This window comes from Adiantum capillus-veneris, chromosome 8 (genome assembly GCF_014529385.1).
Source record: "Adiantum capillus-veneris isolate H3 chromosome 8, ASM1452938v2, whole genome shotgun sequence".
In the NCBI taxonomy this organism is placed as follows: domain Eukaryota; kingdom Viridiplantae; phylum Streptophyta; class Polypodiopsida; order Polypodiales; family Pteridaceae; genus Adiantum; species Adiantum capillus-veneris.
This window is the reverse complement of record NC_140938.1, coordinates 23,086,030-23,100,646: the sequence shown is the minus strand read 5'-3', so window position 1 is coordinate 23,100,646 and position 14,617 is coordinate 23,086,030. Positions and strand designations below refer to the sequence as shown.

Below are 14,617 nucleotides of genomic sequence, written 5' to 3'. Positions count from 1 at the left end.
ATTGCCAGATAAAGTTACAGTGGCGGTGCGTGATCGAGACTACTCTTGCCGAATGGTAGTCACTGGACGCCCAGGACAATGTTTACGTTGTCATGAGATGGGACACTTGGCACGCGATTGCCCCACTCAACCACGCCATCGGCGACAACAACAGACAGCTCGTGGCACCCACACTCAGTCACGTGGTCAGCCACAACCGGCTCCTACTACTACTACTCGAGCACCTCAGCAGCCTAAGGGTGCTCCCAGAGCTTCAATCGTCCATGTTCCTCCCTCTGCTTCAGTTCCTACTAAGACTGCATGGCAGACAGTAGGTCGTAACCATTCCTTCCGTCCTCGTCAGCAACCCACCCCGCAAGCAACCCCCAGTGTTAACTCTCCTGCTCCCTCTCAAGTTTCTGCCACTCCCTTATCCCCAGCTTCTCCTCACCATTCTTCTTCCTCAGCCCAGGATCACTTACCTCTGCTACCAGCTCCTCCTTCACTTGTCGTAGTTCCCTTGCCTGCTCCTTCCCCTATTCCCGAGGTTCCTATTCCCATGCAGATGGATCCTTCACCATTGCTCCCTCTTCCTTTTCCTCCTCTCCCTCTCGCCCTTACTCCCCCCCCTCCACCTTCTGGTCCACCCCCTCCCTCAGCCGCCCATACTTATGTCCCTCGCAGTTTTCTAAGTTCTTGCCCTCTTTCGTGGGGCACTCATCGAGCTGAAATGTGCGGTGACTCAGAAGGACCATTGCGGGTGCAGCTCTACCTTATGCATCACAAGTCAGGTTGTGTTCCCTCTTTAATAGGCAGTCGCTCTCAGCCTACCCATTCCTTTTTCCTTCCATTCCATGCAGCTCAGGAATGGAACGAGGATCAGGTTCTGCATTTTGTGCATGCACAAACTATGGCTCAGCTTAATTTATGGTTGACTACTTCCGCTCCAGATGTATTGTCTCCACACTTCCCTTCCTGTATTGGTGCAATGGAATGGAGTGATGTTTATGCTTGCTATTCATTGCCTATGATCATTCATGTATCCTCAGATGTGGTGCTTCCTATGTCTATGCGCATTTGGGGTGTTAAAGCTGCAGCATTGGTCATGCAATGTAAACAAGCTGAGGTCCGCAGTTGGTGCAATGAGACGCCATATTTTAGAGAGGGCTTACGTGTTGCTTTCCTCCCGCCAGAAGCTCATCCCTTGGATGGCCGAGCTGCCTCCAAGAAGATGCGCAGTTAGTCAGATGCTTTATCAATTCTTCCATGTAGACTATGGATTTACATGTAGTTTCTTGGAATACTAATGGTTTACAGACTTCTCGGGTAAGAGGTTCACGCAAGCTTTTACTTCGCAGAGATTTACATGCTCATGTAGTAGGCACTGTGGATGTATTACTAGTACAGGAGCATAAGATTGCCAGTCCCTTTGGTAATCTCATGCCCTCGGGCGTTCACACTTTTTGGGAGCCTGCTCTAGGCATTCATGGACAAAGTTGCGGTGTATGTATCTCAGTGGGGTCACGATACTTGGCATCAGTTCAGCAGCATGGCACCCTTGTTGCTGGCAGAGCAGTCTATGTTTCTATTCGGATTCGGGACTCTACCATTGGCTTTATGTCAGTATATGCACCCACTACTCCTCGGGAGAGAGCTACTTTTTGGTCGTCCTTGGTTGCTGCTCTACCTGCTGTGGACTCTTGGGTTGTTGGAGGCGATTTCAACAACGTCGAGAGCGACTCTGATTGGCGATCGCTCACTCCCCCAGTTCTATCATCCATTTCTCCAGATGAGCTGCCGGCTTGGGATCGATTTCTTCTAGCTATTCAAGGTGTTGATGCCTGGCACATACCCTCTTTCGGTCATCACCCCGCTACACTTCATTACTCGTGGGGGTTTCAGAGACAACAGGGAAGACTATTAGAGCGCCTTGATCGTTTTTACATTGGCCCTTGGGCAGCAGCTCTAGGTGGATTTACTACTATTTGGCGAGGGACCAGCCTCTCAGATCATTTTCCCAGCTCATTGTTTATCTCTTTCACTAGATCCACTGCACAGAGACGAGGCTGCCGCATCCCTGACAATGTTCTCACCACTGAAGTTTTGCAGCAGCAGATTCGCGACTTGTGGTCCACGAGAGCTTCTTATTGTGGTTCCCCTGGAGAATTCCTTGCCCATTGCATTACTCAATCTAGTATTTACTACCATGCTCAAACTGCTAGTATTCATCGTTAGTTGAGAGTACGTGAGTCTGACCTCCACATTCCTCTTGGTTCCACACAGCGCTTGCTTGAGGAGTGGCCTCAGGATGCTTATCTCGCTGCTAGACAGACAGAACTCATACAGGAAATTCGTAGCATACAGGAGGCTAGGTCTGAGTTCACTCATCATGCTTCAGTATCTCATTGGATAGCTAAAGCTGACCGAATGAATAAGGACTTCTTCACTGCGCATAAAGAGCGCCCTCCTGGCACCACCCTCAGGACTTTGTGCGATGCTCAAGGAACACTTCATATGCATCCTGATGTTATTCTTGATATGTCTGCAGATTATTTTGAGGCATTGTTCACTGCTGATGTATGCACTACTGAGGTTTTACTTGCCCGTGAGCAGATTTGGCAGCACACTCGCTATCGTTGTACAGACACTATGGCAGAGATCTTGTTAGCCCCATTCACACTTGCAGAGCTTCATGATGCTATCGAGAGTCTAGATCCATCTTCCTGTCCAGGAGAGGACGGCCTCAATAGAGCTTTCTTTTTAACCTATTGGGATGTATTGCATATACCATTGCTTCGTGGTTGTCAAGATATCTTTTCATCAGGCTATATGCATCCAGATCTTTGTTCAGGACTCATATCTCTTATTCCGAAAGGGGGTGACACCACTCAGCTTCGCCAGTGGAGACCTATTACTCTCCTCCCTTCGGTCTATAAAATATTAGCGTTACTGATCAGCCATCGCTTGCGACCGTTCTTACCAGATATTATTCACACTTCTCAGACAGGCTTTGTTATGGATCGATGCATACTGGACAATATCTTCACCTTTTATGAGGCAGTAGAGTGGGCCAGATCATCTTCGGAACCTCTCGCTTTTTTCATCCTTGACTTCGAGAAAGCATACGATTGTGTTGAGTGGGAGTTTCTCGAAGGATCATTGGCTAGGATGGGTTTCCCTTCAAGATGGATCTCAGGCATTTCCGCTCTCTTCAGAACTGCCAGCAGTGCTATTACTATTGGTGGTCGTGTCAGTCGCAGTTTTGAGCTCTCTCGATCTGTCCGTCAGGGATGCCCTTTAGCAGCATATCTGTATCTGTTTGTGGGCGAGACTATGTCAGACTTTCTTCGTGCTCAGAGTCATGCATTTCGTGGCTTGACCATGCCAGTACCTTCAGCTCCGGACCTTATCGATCAGGAGTTTGCTGATGACACTATGTTGATGTTGCGCTATGAGTTAGCAGCTCTTGATGCCATGCGGGGAGCCCTGGAGGTTTTTTGCATTGCCAGTGGTGCACGCATTAACTGGCATAAATCCTATGCGTTATTGGTTGGCAGTAATGACATACCTACTTGGGGGGTAACTGATGGTTTCACATGGCTACAGCCAGGTCAGACATGCAGATATCTGGGCTTCCAGGTTGGATTTGACGTTTCCTCACAGCAGCAGTTTGCACCTGTGCTACAGTCTATTCGCAGGAAGCTTTGTCATTGGTCTTCACGTCATCTGTCGTTGGCTGGCCGCGCATTGGTCGCCAACCAGGTCATTCTGGCTACAGTATGGTATACGGCCTCCTGTTGGATGCTACATTCTGGTGTGATAGCTCAGCTACGCAGACTCGTGCGGAACTTTTTATGGAGTGGCACAGATGGGACTACTGATACTCGTGCTCGAGTTCGCTGGTCCACGATTATTCGTCCTAGATCAGAGGGGGGCCTTGGCATTATTGATTCAGAATTACAAAGTCGCGCCCTTCTTACCAAGCTTATTGTTCGGGGTCTTTTTCCCGGCCAAGAACCTTGGAAGATGCTTCTTCAGGCCGCTCTTTCCACAGCGACTCCGCGCCTCGGAACTAGAGATGGCCATACTTGGCAAACAGGGTATCGTTTTCTCTTCACGGATGCCCCCTTGTGCACCAGCACTCTCTCACCCTTCATTCGTTCGCTCCTTCAGATTTGGGTATCCATGCGACGCGCTATCAAACGCTCACCTCCCTCATGCCGTGAGGAGATTGAGCGCCAGCCTCTCATTTGGAATGATGCAGTTCTTGATTCTTTGGTTAATCCACCTCGTCAGCTTGGAGAGAGGACTCACATTGACTGGGCTGCTTGGGACACTGGACCTGCTGCCTCTATGCGGTTGTTTCATGAGACGCGTATGCTGGATGCAGATTTTGTGGCAGAACATTATGACATTGGTCGCGGGGTAACAGACAGACTGCTTGAGATTGGCTCCGCCATTCCTTCACACTGGGACGCAGTCATGCGCGGTACAGTTCAGATGCCTCCACATTGTGGCTGGGAAGGCCTCTTCTATCAGAGCACTCTCTTACTAGTTCGTTTCGACACTATGCTGTTCACAGTTGATACTGACTACTCTTCGGGGATGCATGCTAGACTGACTTATGCTACTACCTCTCCGCACCTTGTCTACCCCGATGCTCGCTGGGAGGCCATACGAGTAGTTGGCTCCCGCGGGAAGCGTCGTTGTGTTGACCCCCGTTTCGCTTCCGCTGATGCTGCACTTTGGAGGCTTTGGGTGTGGGAGGGTCGTGCCCTATCTCAGCTTTATTGGGACCCAAGAGAGTGGCATTGGCCTCACTCTAACCGTACCGGCGCACATGTATCATTCTTTGAGTATACAGTCAGAATTGGAAGATTCGCATTGATGAGACAGCACCCAGAGCAGCCCACTCGTATGCGTTTCTGGTTACATTCAGGTCTCTCACACGCCTATCTATGGCAATTTTGGTCAGCCATCTGGGATTTACATGTGGCTCGTCGTATTTCCTTTTTCCTTTGGACGATTGCACATGCAGGACTTCCAGTTGGGACTTGGTTAGCTTCTATGGGTCACGATCCGTTATGTACTCGATGTTCTTTGCGCCGCGTATCAACAAAGAAGTACACCACAATGTGCCTACATCGTGCTGAGTCTGGGGGTGTCACCACAAACTTGGCCAATGGCCACAAAGTCTGCAGCATATCTGTAACTCCAAGTTCTCCCATGTGGTGAGAGAACTTAAAACCTGTGTATGCAACCATCCCACCACTGAGTCAAGGGACCACTCTGTCTCTACCACAAAGGGGGAAGGAGAAACCAACTGCTGAGTCCAGGGCCTCTGTCCCCCGTAGCTGCGAGGAACAAAACATGGACCCTGAAACAGGCTTCCTCATGGTCTGCTGCGGAGTCGCCGAGGAAACGAGTGAACCCGTAGTCGAAGAAGTCCCAGCAGCGTTTGATGTCAATGCTCGTTAGCCCACGAGGGATGGCTGCAAGGGAGGATGTCTGAATCTGAAGAGGGGGCCGCAAGAAGGGCTGACCCTCTCGCGCTAGGCGACTCGTGGCAAAAGCGCTGCCAAGAGATCTCCTAGTCGCCGGAGAGGGACCAGTCGCCTGAGCCGACTGAGGAACTGGAGCAAGAGGAGGGGAGAGGGAGCTGGGGTGAGAGGAGGAGAAGAGGGGCGGGATGGGGCGACAGAGGTAGAGGGGCGGGGTGGAGAGGCGACGGGAGCAGAAGGCGGGGAGGATGAGGCAAAGGGAGGGAACTCTAGGGGGGGGGTGCGGCTGTTGAGGGAGAAGCGGAGGTGGAGGCTGGTGTAGGGATCTCGTCCTGCTCAAGAGGACCAAAACGGTTCCCCGTGGGAACCCACTGCTGCTGAGTCGGCACCTGAGGGCCACTCTGAGTGCCAGGCTGTCGTTGTGGCCCCTTGTGTCGCGGCCTCCTCCGTGGACAGGCCTTCGCTAGATGGCCCATCTGGCGGCAAATGAAGCACTGGTTCGGGAGGCCCGAGTACTCCACACTGTCGAAACCAACCCCCACTCACCCGAGGTAGAAGGATAACCTTCGGGAGTGTGTGGGTATCTCTAACCAAAACTCCAACTGAGGGAATGCCAGCCGCCTTGGCAGCTACTGATGCTGTCGTGCGAGGTGTCTCCAGGACAGTCCCAATGGTGGAACCGATCCTGGAAAGAAGTGGTAGGTACTCCCTCCGTAAACCCGGAAAGCAAACTGAGATGGGGATGTCTGCCTCCTCTACTAGAACATCCGAAGCTGGGTCAAAACCATGTCGCCACTGTCGAAAGTGGGCACGTGAGGCTCGGATGGCCAGTGGACTCATAGCTATGACCTTGGACGCCATCTCGGAGGACTCAAACTCGATCTGATAGTAGCCCCGTCCGAGAACCTGGACATCCAAAATCTTTCCCACCTCTGCGAGAAGGCGGGCCTGGAGAAGGTCTCGCAGCTCTCCTCTGCTAGGTCGGGTGCCGAGAATCTTGCAGATGACCGAGGTCGCCTGCAATCGCTCTACCTCGGCGGCAAGGCTCGCTTGCTCTGTAGGCGAGAGAGCAAGTCGAATGGTGGGCTCAGCGGGGTCGGGCGAGGGGGCTTCTGGCGAGTCCCTCTGTGGCGAAGCTGGAGCCTCCATCTGTGTCTACTGCTGTGGCGTAAGAAGAGGACTACGGGAGGATGCTGCAAAAGGGCGTGCCAACACTGCTCCAAGGAGTTGGAACAGCTGCCGAAAGTGCCGAATCTGCAGGGAGCAACCGAGGCGGAGGGCCCAAACTGAAGGATGAACGGGCCGAGTCGGGGGGGGGGGGGGGGGGGGATAAAGCGGGTTGGGGCTGAGGGCGTGCGGCGGCAGCAGGGGGCTGAGGGCAGGCGGAATGGCTGGAACAGGGCAACGCGAGGGGGGGGCAGCGGGGGCAGAGGGCAGGCGGGAGGGGACAGGCAAGCGGGGGCTGAGGGCAGAGCGAGGGAGGGCAGCGGGCAGCACGCGAGGGGGGGGGGGGGAGGAGGCGAAGGCGATGGCGCAGCGGGAGAGCCCAGCAGCAGCGAGCAAGCCTTTTCACCTTTCCTGTCTTCTATTTTTGATGGTTGCCCCTTTCAGCACATAGATTATTAGATAGAGTAATTAGGAGATAGAGAGACTGAGGTAGAGATGGGATCGGGAGAGATGGAGAGGCGGAGTTCCTTGCTTCCGCGATACTGGCCCCTGAACAGGCGCCTCTTTCAGTATTTCTTTTATTTATATAAAGAGTTACAGTACAATGCTCATAAGAGATGGCACCTTGCTTCTTTGAGAGCAGGCGTTGAAATAATAATTGGGTTAGGATTTTTATTCCTATCCCCCAACCAACTTACAGATCCCTGGCCGAGGGGCTAAATAATAAGATAAAGCACGACACACTCACAAACACAAATCGTGTGGAGCTGATGATGATGTGGCAATTGTACGGACCTTTCGTGATTTACGTTTACATCTGATGACGTGGCAACGGACAGCCCTCTGGCGCTTGCTTTTCGACCAAGTGCTTTTAGAGGCACTACTTTTCATGTGTCTGCTTTTGTACAGGCCAAGGGCCTTTAAATACGTACTGTGGGCTCTCTTTCTGGCATTCTACCACGTGGAGAAGCAGAGCAAAGCCACAGAGTTATACCCTGTTGAAGCATTGTAAAGAAATACTGAAAGGGGCACCATTGTTGGGGCTATTGCAGTTTGGGAGTGGAACTCCACTCTCCGATTTTGTGTAGGCTTCCTACAGCCAGATAGAGCTTCTTCACCACTTCATGATTATCTTATCTTGTTGATGTATCCTGTAGTTGTATGGGTTTTTTTCTCTGTGATTACATTGTATATCATTCAAGGTTTCTCTCATATTTCATGTATATGGACCTTTGGTCTAGTTTATGTAATGCAAAGAGCCCACACACACAAAAAGAGAGAGAGAGAGAGAGAGAGAGAGAGAGAGAGAGAGAGAGAGAGAGAGGTGTCTTTTGAAATGCAGCGTGGAGGAAAAGGATGAGTTCTTAGACTTGTCTGGGTCTTTGATGTCGGGTGAGACAGGTGCTTTGTAGTGGCCGAAGGTGAGGAGTTAGGGTGCTACTTATTTTTGAAGTCTGTCTGGGGCATGTTGAGATGCATTGATTGAGGGAATTTGCGATTTAGGTTGAACAAGATTAAGATCGAACATTGAAAGCAAAATCAACTCATTTGAGGCAAGAGAGGACACACCTGGCTCATGAAAAGAAGTTAAGGAGACCGTGCACGAGCTCATAAGGGTAATCTTTGCTCATCATTGAGGCTTTTACCCTTGATTTAGATGGGCTTCAGCAAGTGAATGTAGATGAAGGTTGTTCCCTGCAAGTGTTGTCAGTACAATGTGAGGGATCATATCCCCATCAGCATTTCAGGAAGTCGTGTGCTCACTTGAACTTCTTTTGGTCATTTAAATTGCCCAACAATAAAACAGTAGTTTTCCTGTTCAATAACCTCTTTGAGAAGATGCGAAAAAGGTAACTGAAGTTTCGTTGAGTGCAGTGGACTCTTTATCTAAGCTGGCATTGCACACTGGAGCCCATTTCTTGGAATTTCACAAAAGGTTTGAAACAAGGTCATTTAAGTAGCCAGCTTTGTGCGTGATGCTTACGTTTAAGGTCAATCATAGTGCAGGTGCCTGTCCTTAATAGGTCTGATCAAATTGCATGATGACCTCCCTTCTTCCTAGAACTTTGGATTGCCATTTGATTGCTATGTGATAGTAGGATGTGATGCCACTTGACATGATAAATTGTCCCATAATTGCATTGTGGACTGATTTGGAGATGAACTTGAGGTTGCAGCTTTTCTTATTTGGTTTGTTGGCAATGTTGCTTAATACTGAGTGAGTGATTACAAAATCTCTCTCTCTCTCTCTCTCTCTCTCTCTCTCTCTCTCTCTCTCTCTCTCTCTCTCATAGCTTGGATGATGGAGATGTATCAAGGAATCTCATTTATCTCAAGTTGCAGGATTTTTCGTACTCGATTGGTGAATATATGTAGTTGTGAATACATGTCTAAACAAGGCGAGGTCGGGTCATTGTCCTTGCAATTATGCCAATGTCAATGGCCCAAAAGTAGCATCGTTACAATAGATTATCTTGTTTTTGAGTTTTTGCAATTGGAGACATGGGTTTGCCCAGACAAAAGAGATGTTCATTGAAAGAGTTTGGACAAGCAATCTTATGTAAGGCATCCAATGCATCTCCTTGATGAATCACACATACGTTGGAGGCACAATTGTGATCTTGAGCTCTCCAAAAACATAGAAAAACAGTGGTTACAAGTTAGATAGTGTGCATTATAATAGCTTCAACTCTTGAAAGGTATTTATTGAGTGTCTATACCTTGCAGGAGGACTACACTTTCTAGGCATCTATTTAAGGTATCATGCAACAGGGATGGCATGTCTTTTGATTTTTTGACATATCAAGTAACTACAGAAGTACGTAAACCAGTTACATATGTCTTTTACATGTCTTCTCTCTCTATATATATATATATATATATATATATATATATATATATATATATATATATATATATATATATATATATATATATATATATGTATGTATGGCTAAGGTAGTGTTATAAGACCTTCCAAAGATACTTTTCATGTGCTTGTTATGCATGACAATTTCTCAAGTATCTATGATTGGTAAATCTTTCCATTGGTATTTTGATAGTCACGACTCCACTAAAGTTAACAATGAAGTACTTGATATAAACACTGAACTTTCACAATTGTTTAATATCAGAACTATGAATTCTTATGGGTGCCTAGAGATAGATATGCTGGCCATGCCTATCTTCAAGTTACAGGAGAGATGCTTGGTCGATAATTTTTCCTGAAGGCACTTCTGAAAGTTATTTTGCAAGTAGTATGTACATCTGTTAGGTATTGCAAAGGTAGCTATGATATCTATGATTTTGGTAAAAGAAAATCTTGCTAACCTAACCGTTAACATACGATGTGTAATGTATGTTCAATCCCTTTATAAGAGGTGAAATAATCACTGTAATCAAGTTAATTGTGTTAATTTGATGATTTGAGTGTTTGATTTTTGTCTACAATGGTAAAAAAAGCCTCCTTTCCAAGGTATTGTGACATGAAGTGAACATTATATGTTCAAAAGTATCAAAATAATGTTGTGTAAGATTTTCTAGTATGTAAATGTAAATCTACTTGAACTCTTGTAGGTACATGTATCCTATATTTTCCTCTTCTAGGATAGACATGATTGATATTTGTGACATTCCGGGCAAAAGATGCACGTTCTTTAGAAAAATGTAGAATCTGTGTCAGTTAGTGTAAATGGAACCTTGATTTTAAACAAGGATAGATGTATATCATACCAAGTATGTTGTATCTACCATGATGGAACTAACTATCAACTTTTTAATGTAGGTAAAACTTTTCAGGAAATTTTGGGATAAGTATACATGTTGCATTTATTTTCAAACATTTTTTTTCCAAAGGATGCACTAAATGTAATGAGGAAAAGAGAAACTGAGGCATATGGTATTGCATGTGATCGTTTTTGTCTAACATGCTTGTTCGAAGAAGACCCAGCAACATATCCACGTTATCATCAAAATACTAGCCTTAGGAGACACCTCACATATTTTATCAAACACAACTATTTTGTTAGATGGTAGTTTCAATAGTCTAAGGATTGCTTGGCCAAGCTCCCAACTAATGTAGTGTAGATCAAGGTGGCCATGGTCATGGAAACTAGAATCAAGGCATTCAAGAGATGTATGAAAATCTCTATTAGTGAATTTGCAGAGAACAACTAGTTTACAAAGAAAAATAAAAACCAATCCATGCAAGAATACTCCTCTTAGGTCACAATTCTTGTCTACATCATGTACATTTAACCCCCATGCATTGAGGTGCCAAAGCCCAATTTTTTCATATTTCAAATATATATGGAGTATGATACTTTGTTTGTGCAACACTGCTTGATCTTACAAACCACATGGTTGAAATATCAAGTTTTTAATGCTTGAAAAGAGATCGAGTTTGTTCAAAAGATGAATGTTATCGTTTAACAAGTAGAGGATGAGTAGCCAAGAGCAAGTAAGATTTGAAATGTCAAGAAAGAACAATGGGAAAAGACTACACAACTAGCAAAAACAATGGTTTACTACTACAAAACTCAGAGAATAGAATGCACTACAAACCACACCCATCCACTCTGATTGAGGCCTATAATTAGAAGAGAGCGAAGATGTCACGAAAGATGACCATGATATCATCTTTTGTGATATACAAGCTTCCTCAACACTTGCTCAAACTCCTCCATTCTCTCTCTCTCTCTCTCTCTCTCTCTCTCTCTCTCTCTCTCTCCCCCCCCCCCTCCCCACACACACACACACACACACACACACACACACACACACACACACACACACACACAAGCTTTAGGCTTTATCAACCTTCTAATCAGTTTGTGCAAAGCGATTCTTTGCATAGATGAGAGTGTTGGAAGGTGTAGTGTACCCACCCATGCATTGCTCTTACAATGTAAAATAATAAAGACGTGAAAGAGGATGTGGTGGCAACCAAGAGTGATTATAGATGGTCGTGTAAGGAGAGGGAACAAAACCAAAAGTGGGTGCTGTAGTTAGTACAATTTTTCGTCAATATGGAGTAACACTGACATGCATCACACTCCCTTCAATTTAAGTAAGACCCTATGTTGTTAGCTTTTTAGTAATTTTGGAAGCATTAACACATGGATTTGAAAGCAAATTATAGAGCATACTCTTCCTTTGTATGTCTTCATGCCGACTAACAACGCAAAAGAGGTTGAAAAATGCTTGAACCATCTTTGTATCAAGGTTAAGTCCCATAACTTTGTATCCGATCCATAATTTGGCCAACAACAGTGGATTGTACACAGCTCCATAGTGTTTTGCTTATGCCACATTGGTTCCTTGTCAAATGCAATGTGTCTTGAACTCCAACACATGGGTCCAAATCAAGTATGGAGAGCTCCAATTACCCCTCTCTGCTGCTCACGTGCCTCTCTCTACCTAATAAAATTTTCTTCTTCTCAGGTGTGTGTGCGCGCTAATAAAAAGAGGAAAATGGTGTAACCTTTCTATCGCCCAAGTGTGGTATGTTGGTTATCCCATTTCCCTCTTGAATAACAAGTCTTGAGTTCAAATCTCCTTGTCCGATAAATCTTTAAGGTCTCTTGGGATAGTTTCCTGCGACATTAAAATTCTCTTCTTCTTCTAAGTGAAGCATGTTGGGGCAACTACCATTGGACTAGAAACTTGGCACCGTGGCCACATTGGCCACCACCACATGTGCCATGCCAATCTTCTCAATGAAAATAATGTCAACTATCCTCGTCAAGCATGCCTTTGGCTTTGTCCTTTTTAGAGACTTGAACCTTGCCCTTTGAGACTAAGACGACTTCCAGCTTAGATCATCAATTCTAGCGTTTCATTTGTAATTTGCAGGCGTTGCCTATGGTACACCGCTGGCAACTTCGCAAGTTCTAAGGAAGCTAATTGAGTACCAATCAATGCGCTTTCCATAGAGTTGAGTTGATGTTGGTCATTCGAGTCTGAAGCTATGCAGGAACACTTACCAAACACAATGTCCTTTGGGCCTTTCTCGCTAAGCATTTCAAAACACTAGGAGTATAAGATTGCCAAATGCTGTATTTCAAAAGGCGTTGCAAGACGCACGTCGCTTCTTGTCGGCAGAGAAAAGATCCACCCCTGAGACACTGCCCACGGTGGGGGTAGCCCACCCTTGCCAATAAGTGCCACGGGATGAGTTAAGGGATCGATGGTTGAAAATTAATTGGTCGTTGATCTATTCCAATGAAAAAATACTAATTAGGGTTCCTTGCGTCGCGTTGGCCCGTTGAACTCGCGACCCCTCCCTCCACAGTCCCAAGTACTAACCATCTGAGCTGACATGCATCGACGCTTACTAGGCATCCCTACATGTATAAAAACCTACCCCCCCCGGCTACAGAGATCCGACGGCCCAAATCACGTGCATCGTCGATAAAGCGCCCCTGCCGTCGATCCCTTCACTCTCCTCCCGTGTCACTTATAGATGAGGGTAGCCCACCTTGCTCCAAAATGTAGGCCATTGCGCCCTTCGGTTTAGTAGTGTTTTTAAATGCCAACAATAGCCATTGATTCTCGAGGGCTCTTTTCCGTAGTGTTCTACACACTAGCTTCCAATAACATTTTGGAATGCCGTCTGTTGGAGCTTTCCCCTGGCAATATTTTAGAACATTCAAAGCATAGAGCTTCTTGCCACTGCCTTCACACTTCTCCTCCCATGAGCAAAGAGATTGTGGCTTTGATACCATGTCAAAGTCGATGCAAAAGCATAGAGCAATGGAGAAATGCATGAGAGAGAGAGAGAGAGAGTTTTCGAACCAACCAACTAAGTAATGTATTGATTATTATACAATGGGGACATGGGTACACTTATGTAGAGTACAACATTGCGTTGCGTTGCGTTTGTGGCACTAAAGCATTTACTTTTCTGCATAGGAGTCATAAATTGCAAGGCTTTGGTAGGAAAAAAGGCCATTGATAGAAAGTGGATTTACAAGTTGAAATGGGAACCGGATGGTCAGATTGATTGCTACAAGTCTAGAATTGTTACAAAAGGTTATGCAAAACAAAAAGGCATTTATTATGAAGAGACCTTTACTCCCACTTGTTGTATGACTAGTGTTTGTTTTCTATGTGCATTAGCATCTCATTTTGGATGAAATGTACATCAGAAACTGAGTATAGGACAATCTTCATAGCTATGGTTGAGTATGCATGGCTCAGACGCCTTATGGATGATTTGGGTGTTGGACAAGACATGCCAATATCATCTACACTAAGAGTCAGAGCGCATTGGCAGTTGCAAGGAGCTCAATTTTTCATGTGCACACAAAGCACATTGAGGTGCATTATCAATATGTCAAAGAGAGACTCTTAGCAGGAGAGATCAACTTCGCTTATGTGCCGACATAGGATAACCTTACAGATCTGTTCACAAAGGCATTGCCTTGTGAGAAGTTTGAAGCTTTCCACAAAGCTTTGGGCTTACTTCTCTTTGTGGATTGATCATGTCCTCAGAGCATGGCACTTACCTATACTCTATGTGCTAGCTTTCGTTCACCGCATCACTCCCATGGGGAATTTGTTACCATATATGTGGTAGTGATGTGTGAACAAACTTAGGACTGTCAGGGCATTGTTTCCCTCACTTGGAGGTTTTTTCCCCGTGCAGAGTATATACACCCATCATTCTAGGACTAACTTATCTTTCTATTGTGCAATAAGCATACAATCTTTGTTCTATGCCTTTAGCTTTTTCATCTCTCCAAGCTGTGTGTTTCCCTGCAACCCTAATTCCAACATTTTTACCATTTTTCACTCTTATATAGTAGTTGTTTAATGCATATAGAGACCGAGTGAGTGTGCTATATAGTGCTACTACATTTCCGTGTGCTTATAGTTTCTCTATAGAAACATAGTGGTAATGTGATGATCTAGTTACAGAGTTCTATTTATAGTAATTAAGTAGTGCTAGATTGTTGTATAAATTATAT

The 14,617-nt window shown here is 46.0% G+C and overlaps 1 protein-coding gene across 4 annotated transcripts in view; it reads left to right on the top strand.

Annotated features, from left to right (window-relative positions):
* Positions 1-8,883, top strand: part of LOC147451805 (DNA-directed RNA polymerase) — a 55,425-nt gene extending 46,542 nt beyond the window's left edge. The window contains exons 5-7 of one of the 4 annotated variants that reach the window (XR_015188826.1): positions 7,990-8,068; positions 8,151-8,263; positions 8,523-8,883. Coding sequence is in view for 3 of the 4 variants with exons in the window: in XM_086517670.1 (XP_086373796.1) it covers positions 7,990-8,048; positions 8,232-8,263; positions 8,523-8,624 (193 nt within the window). In the remaining variant the exon portion in view is untranslated. Of the gene's footprint in view, positions 1-7,989; positions 8,069-8,150 lie in introns of all 4 variants that reach the window. The other 3 variants (XM_086517670.1, XM_086517668.1, XM_086517669.1) reach the window with 3 other exon arrangements.
* The last annotated feature ends 5,734 nt before the right edge of the window (positions 8,884-14,617 follow it).